Below are 14,188 nucleotides of genomic sequence, written 5' to 3' on the forward strand. Positions count from 1 at the left end.
TTTTGGATTGAACCCACAGTTTGCCAAATACTAAACATATGCTCTTTCACTGCTCTATGAAATGACTGTAGAATTAAAAGCAAAGCCAGTGAGGATCTCTAAACTCATAGGCCTTACAGAGCCCCCTGACAGTTCTGTGTGGTCAGCCCTAAGCATGTGTACATAAGAGCAACAGTAAATGGGTCAACAGGTTTTATTTATTTATTTGTGTGTGTGTGTGTGTGTGTGTGTGTGTGTGTGTGTGTGTGTGTGTGAGAGAGAGAGAGAGAGAGAACAATTATAGAAGAAGAAGTCATGAACTTGAAAGAGTGGGGAGTTGACACAGAGGAGTTGGAGAGAGAAGGAAGGATAGAAATGATATAAATACAGTACCCATGTATGAAATTCTCAAAAGGATAAAAAAATTAATGAAAAATGCTCTTAGAAAACAAGATCTTTAAATTGTGGTAATTTGGGTCTTCACTGTAATAATCAGCAACAGTAAATGAACCATTTTCCTGAGTTCTGAGAAAGGACTTAGAGAACCTCCAACTCCTATCCAATTTTGACAAGCTGGACAAGCGGGTAACATGAGGACCAAGTCTTGTGATTGGCATCTGAACTGGGGAGTTTTGTGGGGCTGAGCCCTTACCCATGGGGTCTGTGACAACTTCTGTTAGACAGTGGCAGAATGTGGTGGTGTGTGAATGGACTCAAGAGGCTGAGGCAGGAGAAATGCTTCCTACTCAAGGCCATCTTGATCTAGACAGTATCTCAAACAAAACAAAACAGATGATCGCATTTTGTTTGGAGAAAAGGTCTCATGTAGCCTAGGCTGACCTCAAACTTGCTTTGTATCCAAGGAGGACCTCAAGTTCCCAATCTTAATGCCTCTGCCTCCCACGTGCTGAGGTTGTAAGTATGGATACACAATTACACCTGGCAAAAATCTCATGTTTCCTTGAAGTTACTCATAATCATGGACACCTGTAGAGATACACCCAGCTCCCAGAATCCCAGATGAAGACCCATTAAAGGCATGTGTCCCCATCCCGATGGCACAGAGAACCCCCTGACCACCCTTCAGGTGTACTGACACTTCAGCCCAGAAAAACAAAGGAAGTACATGGAGCTCATACGTGAAAACTGAGAGTTGTTACTTTCTGTCCATAGCGTTAAGCGTGTGTGTCCCTGGAAATGGAAGCGAGACTTCCACCTGCTTGGCTAGGCTCTCCCACTGAGTTCTCCCCACAGCCCAGCACTTGAAGATTTGAGTCTTACAGTCCCAGTCGTCTTCTGAAGCTCGGTAGTTGACACCATCGTACAAAATTCCTTCTCTTGGACGAACGCACACAGAGTTGCCTGAGATAGGAGAAACAGGAGTGTCTCATTAGCTTTTCTACTCCCACTGCGCCAGTTAGTGTAACAGCAGCTCTTCCGGTAGCATCCTCCCCTCTCAAGAGAAATCAAGAGCTTCCCCAGTCAGGTATGGGGTGGGATGGGAGTGTGGCAGGTGGGGCTTGGACCATAATGCCAACAGGAAGCCAAGGGGTGGGGTGGGGAGAAGAGCAGCAGCAGCATTATCTTTCCCATGGTGTAAGGAATTATGCATCTCCTTACCTGTGTACAATGAGGAATGAATCCGTAGACAAGGAGTCGGTCATTATGAAACAAGGAAGGCACCTGGACCGGAGCCTGCAGAGGCTCCGGGGCGTCCCTGCTGAGCTGCTGCCACTTGACGGAGACAGAGTGGCAGCCCGGGGACCGGATCCTGGTCATTTGGGCTTCTATCTATAATAAAGAGAAAAAGCGTCTCCTTCACTGTTAACATCTGACAAAACAGGCCGGGGGTATATCTCAGTTGGTAGAGTGCCTTGTACGGATGTTTGAATGGTTTTAATCCCCAGTACCCTAAAACCAACAAACCACAAAAATAGCTACTTAATACTTGAAAGTTTAATTCTGTCTTTGGGATTTTATAGCTTTTTTGGTTTTTCTTTTCTTCCTGTCATGGAGCATATTTCCAAAGGGGGAAAAATTGAGACAGGGTCTTACTATGCAGCTTTGGCTGGCCTGGAACTCACTTTGTAAACCAGGCTGGCCTTAAACTCACAGTGATCCACCTGCCTCTACCACCTGAGCACTGGGACTAAAGGTGCCACCAGCTTAAATATATACATTTGAAGTTTTTCTATTTCAGTTTGTGGTGAAGGCTAACCAGTGGAGGCACTTGCCACACAAGCCTGGCAGCTCTGGAATGTTGCCAGTGGGAATGTGAACTGCGTAGCTGCTGTGGAAAAAAGAGTGATAAATCCTAAGAAAATGAAACAGTTACTGCATGAGTCAGTAATTTCACTGCTGAGTACAAACCCAGAAGTGAACCAATGGAAGGTCCTGACAGGTACTGTATTCCAGCGTTCACATCAGGGCCATTCACAGCAGCATATGGTGGGAATGAGCCACGTCCATTGATAGGTCAACAAATAAAACGAGTGTGTGTGAGATCTGTCTATCTATCTATCTATCTATCTATCTATCTATCTATCTATCTATCTATCTATCACATATCATCTATCTATATACCTATACATATCTATCTATCACATATCTATCATCTATCTATCACATATCTATCATTTATCTATCTATCATCTATCAACTATCTACCTACCTACCTACCTATCTATCATCTATCACCTATCTATCAACAATCAATCCATCTATCATCTATCTATCTATCTATCTATCTATCTATCTATCTATCTATCTATCTTCTGTCTATCTATCTGTCTATCTATGTATCCATCATCTATCTATCATCTCTCTATCTATCTATGATGTAATTATTTTATATGCATATTTGATAAGCTATTACTCATCCCTAAAATGGGTATTGTGGCACACACCTGAAACCTCAACACTGGAGCAATGGAAGCAGTAGGATCAGGAGTTCAAGTCCAGCCTCAGCTCAGCCTGGGTTACATGAGACTCCTTTTTCAAAACCCAATAAAAAATAATAAAATATTTGGCCTTAAAATGAAAATAAATCCTGTCAAAAACATGACACAGATGAGTCTTGTGGACATTATGCTGAGTTAAATAAGTTAGACACAAAAGAACAAATGCCTCATGCCTCTACAAGTATCTGGAGAGAGCAAATTCATAAAGACCGGAAGTAGAACAGACAGTCAGGCGCTGGAGGCAGGAGGCAATCCAGAGTTACTGTTTAGACTTTTGTCAGGGATGGTGATGAAGTTCCGGAAATGGCTGGTAATGCTGGTTACACAACCCTGTGGATAAGTTTATACCAATGAAATGGACTTGTAAATCTCGTGTGTATTTATCGCAGTGAAACACTAGCCACTGGGTGTGGTCACCTCTCTAACACCAGCACTGTGGGGAACAGGGAAGAGGGGTGCTGTAAAGGCATGAAGCACCACCTCTGGCTTGGCCCTTCTTATTATTTATGAAAATGTTCTTAAAAGCTTTGGCCTCCTTGTAGGTCTTGTCTATTCACAAAAAGGTAGAAGTTACTACAGACTTGCAAGAAAACAGGATTTGCACACGTAAACACAGGAGTACAGATAAGATGTTAAAAAAACAACCCCACATACCTGTTTTTTCCAACTCTGTTTGGATTTTGAGTTAAAATATTCAAATACTCCAGCACCATACTGAGACAAGGTCCTTAAGATGTGATGATTTGCTGTAGAACTGATCACATTTCACATATTTTAATTTTTGTTATTGTTATTTTTTTGTTTTATGAGAGAGTGTTTCTCTGTGTAAAAGCCCTAGCTGTCCTGGAACTCTATAGACCAGGCTAGCCTCGAACTCAGAAATCCACCTGCCTCTGCCTCCTGAGTACTGGGATTAAAGATGTTTGCCATCACACCTGGCTTCCACGTTTTTAATTTTAAGACACTTAGGGTTGTCTCTTCAACGGAATAGATGTATAACCTGTTTTCCACCCAGAAGGCTGGGAATGGATGTGGTTAATAGCCTGGTGAACTCTGACTGTCTCTATGCTTGAGGCCACATCTGGCCCCTCCAGACTCTTACAAACAGGATCAGAGGTGGTTAATAGCCTAGGTGACCTCTGTACTATCTGTATGACTGAGGCCACACCAGATCCTCCCCCAAGCCCTTAAGATAACACAGAAGAAGTGTCATGTACTTTGAAAAGAGTTTTGATATAATTATGCCTTAAGCTTTATTGTGCACATGGGGTTGTATTACACCAGGAAACTTTTTTTCCAAATTGTACTTAAATATGCCTAAAATAAAATGCCTGGTATCAGACTCTAGAAGTTTGAACCAATACCAGCTACCAAGTTGTATTGAACCAGACTTCCTTCTTGCCTCAGACGGATGACACTTTGTAGGCCTCCACGGCAAAAATATTAAACAATAAATAAATAAAATCTAATATTCCATACTTAAAAGCTAACAACGACAACCCCAAAAGGTACTGGGCATGATGTCATACTTGGGAGATGGAGGCAGGAGGATCAGGAACGCAAGGGGATCCTTGGTTACATTTTGAGGCCAGCCTGGGCCACACAGAGACCTTTCTTAAACAAAACAAACTGTAAACAAATAAAAAACTCAACAGATATCAGAATGATACTTGATAAAGATAGCAACCTAAAGAGCTAGAATGTAGCTCACATTATAGAGTGTTTGTCCTGCATGCACTGGGTTCAATCCCAGCCCTGAATAAACCAGGTGTACCAGAACACATCTGTAATTCCACCCTTGGGAGGCAAAGGTAGGAGGATCAGAATTCAAGCTCTCCCTCTGCTACTTTGAGAGTTCATGGCCAGCCTGGGCTACATGAGGCCCTGTCACAAAACAAAACATATCAGCCTAGCCAGGCATGGTGGCATATGCCTGTAATCTCAGCATTTGACAATCTGAGGGGAGAGGATCACAAGTTCCAGGCCAGCATGGTCTGCATAGTAATTTCCTGGCTAGCCTGGGCTATTGAGTGAGACCTTGTCATAAAACAAAGCAGTTGATACAAAGGGAAAAAACAAGCACACACAGAGAGTTGCCGGAACAGCAAGAGCTACTTTTAATCACCAATAGCCACGGAGTGTCTTCAGGGGCTATGAAGGGACACGGATGGAATGCTGGGAAGGTATGTGGATGCCCTGGACCCCAGAAAATGGGGGCTTGTAGTCAGAGCTCACTTGTGAGGACTGCACAGCAAGTCTACATATCACCTCACCGATCTGCCTCATGCCCTGCCTCAGAAGAGGGACACCTGGTGTCCTGGGGTGGGAGCTGTGCAGGAAGACTATAGGAGCTTCAGGGGCAGGCTCCAGGTGGGGGGCTCTATATAAATAGTAGGATGCCCCCCCCCCCCGTTCTTTCCTTACACAGATACTAACTACAACTGCCATTACTTATAAATGATCAGCCGATAGCTCGGGCTTGTTACTACCTAACTCTTACACTTAAATTAACCCACTTATCTATGCTTTGCCACGTGGCTCATGGCTTGTTCCTTCATTTTCTATACATCCTGCTTCCTCGGCAGCTGGCTGGCGTCTCTACTGACTCCACCCTTCTTCATCCCAGTATCCTCAGTTTGATTGTCCCACCTAACTTTATCCTGCCTTGTAATAGGCCAACCAGCTTCTTTATTAGCCAATGAGATTAATACATATTCACAGTGTAAGAGGATTATTCCACAGCAACAATTGGCAAGTGTTTCCAACAACTTGTGGAAAGACTGTGACTTCAGGGTTTCAGTGCAAACGTAGGAAACTGATAGCACATGAGCAGGAGAAGGCAGGTGTGAGGCAGGGGTAGCCCTAAGTGCAGTCATTGCCAACCACACCCAAATCAGCCCCAGGGAGCTGTGCCAGGCCCCTAAGGACAAGCTAGTCACCTGAACTCTAATGCAAAACAATAATCCCATGATGTAGGTATTTCATTTTCACCTTCATTTTACAAATCAAACAGCCTGCCCAAGATCCCTGTAGCTGTGAGACCCTGGCACCATGGTCCCAAGCCAAGAGCTTGGCCTCTGCAATGTATAGATTTCATATACTCATACCAGCTTCCAAGCTTGCAAAACCCCCAGACCAGCCAACTAAAGCCTTGCCCACTAGCTGCCTTTGTCACTGCGGTGACCAGATCTCTGGGACTCACCCAACAGCACAGGTGAACAGTCTGGTGTGCTGGGTATTTCTTTTCACAATCTTCAGTGTCAGACTCTCACTCTGGAGGTGCCCATCAGATATGAGGAGAATGTTCCGTAACCCTTCGGATGGGTACAAGAGACTTAAGTAGCGGAGAATTTTCCAGAAGTCTGTGTTCCCCATGGTAGGTGCTGCGGACTGCAGGGGAGGAAGCATCATATCTTAAGGTACATTCATCATTAACTGTGGGGTGAACATGGCAACCCCTACACTCTGGATGTGATGACAAATTAAGGCTCCCTCCAGCCCCCCCCTCCCGTTGAGGATTCACCCCAAACACCCAGGGACTGCTGCAGGAGAAGCTCCTTAGTAAGAGTGCCTATCTGGTTCTGGCAACTGTCCAAAGAGAAACTGGCCCCAGACAAAAATCCTGTACAGCTTGGATAGATTTTGTGCTATAGCATTACACATACGCTGTCACCTGTAAATCTCTTATAGGTCCCAGATCCAAGTCACACTTTGAGCAATTAAACATGTTTTACAGAGACAGAAACTGCAAGCTTGGCCATTTTGGACAAATGGGAGATTTACACAGCAAAAACATTGTCCCAGTTATTTTGAATCGGACCAGTGTTGTTGTTCTTGGGTAGTTGTTAACTCAGGTCCTCCTGCCTGGCTGGCAGTCTTGGTGAACAAAGCTTAACAGAAACGTATCCTTGGTTGTGGTGATATGTAGTGGGTAGCCATTCCAGCTTTGATCTGGAAGTTCCAACCCCCATTGAGACTTCGGCAACTGTCACGCCTACAAGGCGGGGCCAAGGGAGGCACCTGGGGACCCGAGATCTGGTTCGGCGGACGCTCGCTCCGGTCCAGGACCCTGGATGGTGGAGGTGGACCAAGCAGAGCTCCAGAGAACACTGCTGGACTGTGATACACCTTCCCCAGACCCCGCGACCTACCTATCCCTTAATTTGTACGTTACGCCATTAAATAAATCTCCTTTTAACTACGTGGAGTGGCCTTAATAATTTCACCAATAGTAGTATATTGTGTACCCTAATAAAATTTGCCTGAGGATCAGAGGACAGAACAAGCCACTAGATTAAACATAGAGGTCAGGCAGTGGTGGCACACACTTTTAATCCTAGCACTTGGGAGGCAGAGATCCATCTGGATCTCTGTGAGTTCAAAGCCACCCTGGACTATATGAGATTGACTCAGTCTAGGAGAGAAACAGAGCCAGGCAGTGGTGGCATACACCTTTAATCACAGTACTTGGGAGTCACATGCCTTTAATCCCAGCACTTGAGATCTCACGCCTTTAATCCCAGTGTTTGGGAAACACACACACCTTTAATCCCAGCACTAGGAAGGAAGTGATGGCTGGGCAGAGAAAGGTATATAAGGTGTGAGGAGACGGGAAGCAAAAGGCTTTTTCAGGACTGGGGACTGATAGGCTTTCAAACAGGATTTGTGGAATTGTCGAGGTGAGACACAGCAGTGGCTTGTTCCTGCGTCTCTCTGATCTTTCAGCATTTACCCCGATATCAGGCTCCGGGTTTTTTATAGTAAGACCATTTTGGATTTCGAGCAACACTTGGTAACCCTGAGTTCTAATTACGTTAGAGGTCAGCTCTGCTTTTCTTCTCTTTCAGTAGTTCCTAAGAAGCCTGGCTAGTGCACTACTATCTTACAGTCATATTTGAGGCAGTGTTCCTTTAACTAAATTCTACTTTTGTAGATTTCCTAAGCAAGTTTACTGGTAAATCCTTTAGAACATCAGTTTATTACTTCCAGCCTCTCCATCATGGACACCTGCATGCTGTCATTAATTCCTCATTCATTGAAGCAAGCATGTCAGAACCTGGAGACATAGTGTCATAAAAACGTTATACACTCATAGAACGAAGATACTTCTATCCTTTTAGTTTATTCCATGCCCCACAGTAACTATAATATTACCACGGAACATCTATAAACTAGCTTTCAAAGAACTAAGCATCTGTGCAGAGAAACATGCCGTCAAAGCACCCTGGACTTTGCTGGCCTAGGTGATACAACTGTTCATTTTAAAACAATGGACAGAAGAACAGTTTCCAAAATGCTTATGGAATCATACTGAGGGGTAGGAATGAAGGCAATTTTTCTTCCTGGTTGTTTAATTTTTTTATTATATTTTTGATTTGTGTGTGTGTGAGGGGGGAATCACAGGTGCACGTGTAAAGAGGTCACACAACAACTCATGTAAGCCAGTTTTCTCCTTCTAACGTGTGGGTTCTAGGGTGGAACTCAGCCACTGCCTTTACCCCTTGAGCCATCTCACCAGCCCCTTTTTTAGTTTTTTTTTTTTTGTTGTTGTTTTTTGAGACAGGCACAGCTCAGGCTGGCCTCAAAGTTACTAGGTAACTAACCTCCTTGTTCTTGAACTCCCAATCCTCCTGCCTCTGCCTGTTGACTGCTGGGATTGAAAGTTTGACTTTTCCCTTTTCCCTTTTGCTAAATTCCAATTAAAGAAAGGTCAAACCATCCTCACCATCACCATCATCAGAGGCCACTGCTGTGGGATGGATAACTGACATCTCCCACCCCACAAAGGTTTTATTATCTGCCTGTGGTGCTATTGGGAGTTGATGGGACCTAGTGTACTAGGATTCAGATTGGGGTGTGCCCTTGAAGAAGGGGATACTGGGTCCCTGGCCCCTGCCTTTCTCTGCTCCTGAGCCCACAGGTGAATGACCCACCTCCCTCTGCTGTCAAATGACCAATGCCAGAAGGCCAAGCAAATATAGACTGGAACCTCTGAAAGTGTGAGCTAAAGAGACCTCCCTCCTTATAAATTGTTTATATCTCATGCATTTATAGAAAAAGCTGACTCACATCCACCAGTGTGCAAACACCCCGGGATTAAGTCCTGGACAGCACCACTCAAGCTTTGCAGACAAAGACTCTGGGGTGGGTGGGGATAGTTCTCTTACCATAATGAACTCTGTGGCCATTTTATTGCTTGTAATGTACTTAGGATATGAAAATAGCTCCTTGTAACCTGTGTAATAAGAAGGTATGATATATTGCCATTAAACACTCACCAGATTAACCACTAACAAACACCAATGCTACTTTATACCACTACTTCTACCATAAAGAACATTAGATATTTATGTGGTGTAGGTTTCCTTTTCAGAAAACTACGTACAAATACTTTAACATACAAAACCCACTCATGTTTCAAGCATATTCTATAAGCTGTACTATATGAGACGTTCTGAGTCAAGCTCTATGTAGAGATCTCTGCATCATCCATGGAAAGCAAAGCTCAGGACACTTCAGTGGCATGGGTGGCTCAGCCCTGGCAGTGCAGAGTCCCCAGCAAAGTGCTCGCCATCCCGATATGATCCATGTTCCTGGCAGAACAATCCTAGTTTCATTGTAAAAAAAGCTAGATGGACGGCATAGAAGATGAGACTCAACGGGACAGGACTGTCCCCTGACCCTACTCTATGCTCCTTCTTTCATCCCTGAGATGCCTTATTTATTTATTTCTTTGAGACAGGGGCTTGCTCCATAGCTCAGGCTAGCCTGGAATTCTCAATGTAGCCCAGGCTAGCTTTGAACTCTTGTCAGTCCTACTGCCTCCGTCTCTGGAGCTCTGGGATTACAGGTATGAGCCACTGTGCCCAGCTCAAAGGCACCATTAACCATATGATTGGTCACCCTAAGATTATTTGTGTAATCCCTTTACCATTGGGTAATGCCCAACGAGGATGGCATAGCCAAATAACTGTGTTTCAAGCCATCTTAAGTAATTTGGTGCTTAAGTCATTAACCTGATCCATAGATTTGAGCCACCACTCCCAGCTCTGCCCTGTCATAGTCTTGAGTTGTCCCTGCTGTCCTTCCTGGAGGGTGACATTGACCTAGTGACAGCGTTGGCCTGGTGATTCCTGAGCCCATTTCTACTACATTATCTATGAGTGCGCGGGTTGCAAATGTCAGTCTTGACTCTGGACCTTCCTATTAAATAAACCAAGGTTCCTGTGTTTTGTTTAGTAGATGATTACATTGGTCACACTTGTGTCTTACCCACTATAGAGCAAAGCTTAAAATCTTCGGCCTTGGTTAGCTCCATACTTATAAGACTACGATGTAAGGGCTATCATCATGCAGATGGAAAAACCAAGGTACCAAAAGTTTAAGCAAACTTGCCTGAAGTGACTACTGAGCTTATGAACGGGAGAGGTGGGATCTTCACCAAGAGGCTCCGATTTAGCCTTCTGTGCTTCAGATTCATGCTAAGCTGTCTCCCACTCACGTCTGCACATGCTCACGTTAAAGAAGAGATACGTGAAGGACTGGGGACAGTGCACTCACCTGTGCCAAACTGCAGAACATTCACTTTTTGCTCTTTACCCACTAGAGACAGAGCGTACAGGGCAACTTGCTTGGCTTGCACGAATGTCACACCCTCCATGGAACTTGAACAGTCAAGACAAATAATCACTTCATTCTTTTCACGGAGGCCAGGAAGGGTGGCCGCAAGATCTGGTTGAAAGACGAGCATGCAAGCCTAAAAGGAGAAAAAGACACTGGGTCAGAGGTTCTTGGAACTTAAATGGGGAGACACCTACAATTCTGAAAGCTTCTAGGGCCTGTGAGATGGCTCGGTAGGTAAAAATGTCTTCTGTTCAAGCCTGATGACCAGACTTCAACCCCAGAAGCCACAGGGAAATAGAGAACATGCTCAAAGTTTTCTTCTGGCCCTTACAGGCTGGGTTTACACATGTTTACAACACACACACACACACTCACTCACACACACACACACACACACACACACACACACACACACTCCCACACTTAAGAAGAAAACCTTCTGGTAAACTAATGCTACCAAAATAAAACAGATACAGTTTCTCTTTTTATTCTTTTGAGGCAGGGTCTCCATTATGTGACAAAAGATAGCCTAAAATTGCTATACAGTCAAGGGTCACCTTGAACTTTTGATTATCTTGCTTATTCTTCCAAAGCGCTAAGACTACAGGTATATATCACCACTCAAAGCTATTATTTTTCCAATAATAAGATGACCTACTAGGAGTTAAGGGAGGAGGCATCCCAGGCACTCACATAAAAAGCAGAATGTTAGAGATGGAGATGTAAACACATAGGACAAAAACCCAGAGAAATCAAGAGTCTACATGGGGTCAGGGATGCAGCTCAGTGGTAGACTGTTTGCCTAGTAAACACAAAGGCCTTGGTTTGATCTCCAGCACTGCATAAAATGGATGTGGTAGTTCCCTATTCCTCCCATGGGTAGTAGAGGCAGGCAGATCCAAAGTTTAATGACTTTCAGGCCAGCCTGAGCTACATAAGACTCTGGTACTGAAACATAGACCATCTAAAAAAATAAAACAAACAAAAATCACAGGACCTGACCTTGTGCAAATAATGAATGGCTATATCTCTCTCACTCACACACTACTATAAAAGGAACACGATGCTGTAGTGATTGCTCAAATACATGCACAGACCTCTTATTAACCAGTATGTAAACTAGTCCTACTATCTTATTAACCTCTTATTAACCAGTATGTAAACTCGTCCTCCTATCTTTAGGTTTCAGTTTTAAGTTCTGTTTTAATTGTATTTTTCTGTGCATGGGTGTTTTGTCTGCATGATAATCTATGTACCATGTGGATACCGGGCGTCTCTGAAAGCAAAAAGAGGGTGTTAATCCTCTGAACCAGAGTTACAGAGGATTGAGGTCACCACATGGGTGCTGGGAATCAAACCCAGATCCTCCAGAAGAGCAGCTAGAGCTCTTAACCACTGAGCCCTTTAAGCTATTTTTATTACATTTTTCCTTATTTCTAAATTTCTTTCTTTGTTCGTTTATTTAGTGTGCATGTATGTATGGGCACATGGATGTAGACATGAGAGGACAGTTTGTGGGGGCCTGTTCTCTTCTTCTGCCAGTGGGTCTCTGAGATCAAACTTAGGTCTTCAGACTTCCTTCTCAGCCCCAAGGTTCAGTTTTAATTTTAACGGAAGTAGCAATTCTTTGTTACAAATGCACACAATTGGAACCTACATAGGACTAGACTAGGCCCTCTGCATGGGGAGACAGTTGTGTAGCTGGGTCTGTTTGAGGGCCTCCTGGCAGTGTGACAGGATCTATCCCTGGGGCATGAGCTGGCTTTCTAGAGCCCATTTCCTATGGTGGGACACCTTGCTCAGCCTTGATGCAGGGGGGGGGGCTTGGTCCTGCCTCAGCTGAATGTACCAGGCTCCCCATGGGAGGACTTACCCTTTTGGAGGAGTGTATGGGGGTAGGCTGGAGCAGGGAGGCTGGGGGCTGAGCGGGAAGAGGGATGGGAGAGGATCTGTGGTTGGTATGTAAAGTGAATGAAAAAATTTTTAAATAAAAAAAGCAAAGTGCAATTAGAAAAAAACCAAATACACACAACTGTATTACGGTCATAAGTAATTATATATATATAAATATAATTAATTTTTCAAGACAGGGTTTTTCTGTGTAGTCCTGGCCACCCTAGAACTTGCTCTGTAGATCAGGCTGGCTTCAAACTCAGAGATCCACCTGCCTCTGCCTCCCCAATGCAGGGATTAAAGGTGTGCACTACCACCACCGACTAATTTTATTTATTTTTTAAAAACATTTTTGTTGTATTTTGTTTCTTTATTTATTTGTGTGTGTGTGTGTATGTGGGTGGGTGGGTGCATACATGACTCTGTGTGCACATGGAGGTCTGAGGAAAATTTATGGGCGTCATTTCTCTCTTTCCACCATGTGGGCTCCAGGGATCTAAACTCAAGACTGTCAGGCTGGGCAGCGAGCACCTTTAACTGCTGAGCCATCTCTCTGGCCTTTAGTTATTTTTCAGTATCAGCTTTTTTATATATATATTTCTATGTTTGTATGTGTGCGCGCATGCACGTGTATATGCACACACACATGACAAGGCCACATGTGGAGGTCGGAGGACAACTTGCAGAAGTCAGTTCTCTTTCCACCACGTGGGCTCCAGGTAACTGAGGAATACCAGCTGTATCTTGGTAGCTGTGTCTCCTGGTATATAAAATGCCTCATGCAGTGAAACATCCTTGAAGCTATAGTCGGGTTGTTCTGCTACATCAGAGACTAAGGCGCCAAGGCATTCCATGTGCACTAAGGTAGAGTCTGCATCCTTAGAAGACCCCCACCTTGTAACATCACTTGGACTGTGATTATGTACCACTCACCCTCTGGGCTTTTCTAGAAGATCATAGGAAGAAATGCCCCAAGAGGAAGGTCTGATCCACCATGATTTGGGAGGGAAAGGGTCGCCTCACCCCACGAATAAACCACCCACTTTGTAAGTGTTCATGCAGCTTGCTGAAAATCCGTGAAAAAAGGCTGGACTGCTTGCCTTTGGGGCAGCCCACCTCAGCCTCTTTGGAGAGTTTGCTTTGCTTAGCTTTGCTAAACAAACTGGTTAAACTGTCTATGCCTCTAGACTGTCTTCTTTCCTTCAAGGAGACAAGGACCAAGAGCTACCCTCACCCCATTAACACTGGATGGGGTGGCACATGCCTGTACTTCTAGCACCTGGGAGACTAAATCAAGAGGATCACAAGTTCAAGGCCAGTCTGGGATACAAAGAAAGTTCAAGATCAGCCTAAACTACATAGAAAGATCCTGTTTCAAAATACAGACAAATTCTAACTTTAGAAACATATTTATTCATACATTTTTTCAGTATACAGCATCTCTTCTATTACTATTATCATCATCATTATTATATTTTTGAGACAAGGTCTCAGAGAACACACGCTGGTCTTAAATTTGTATGTAAGGATAACATCAAATTCCTGATTTCCCCTTGTCTCTACTTCCCAAGCATTGGATTAATAGGCATGAGGCACTATGCTCAGCTATTTCATGTATGTATGTATGTATATGTATGTATGTATGTATGTACATATGTATGTATGTACATATGTATGTTGGTGTTTTCTTGCTATGTAGTCAAGGCATGCTTTGAACTAGTGGTAATTCTCCT

General features: G+C 44.0%; 1 protein-coding gene across 1 annotated transcript in view; it reads right to left on the bottom strand.

The window, feature by feature from the left end:
• Nucleotides 1-14,188, bottom strand: part of Parp4 (poly(ADP-ribose) polymerase family member 4) — a 95,708-nt gene that overhangs the window by 30,747 nt on the left and 50,773 nt on the right. Inside the window, 6 exon segments of the mRNA XM_052733125.1 lie at nt 1,261-1,341; nt 1,600-1,770; nt 3,594-3,693; nt 6,142-6,329; nt 9,107-9,174; nt 10,500-10,695. Of these exon segments, the coding sequence (XP_052589085.1) occupies nt 1,261-1,341; nt 1,600-1,770; nt 3,594-3,693; nt 6,142-6,329; nt 9,107-9,174; nt 10,500-10,695 (804 nt within the window).

This window comes from Peromyscus californicus, unplaced genomic scaffold, assembly GCF_007827085.1.
Source record: "Peromyscus californicus insignis strain IS unplaced genomic scaffold, ASM782708v3 Scaffold_12__1_contigs__length_115047231, whole genome shotgun sequence".
Classification (NCBI taxonomy): domain Eukaryota; kingdom Metazoa; phylum Chordata; class Mammalia; order Rodentia; family Cricetidae; genus Peromyscus; species Peromyscus californicus.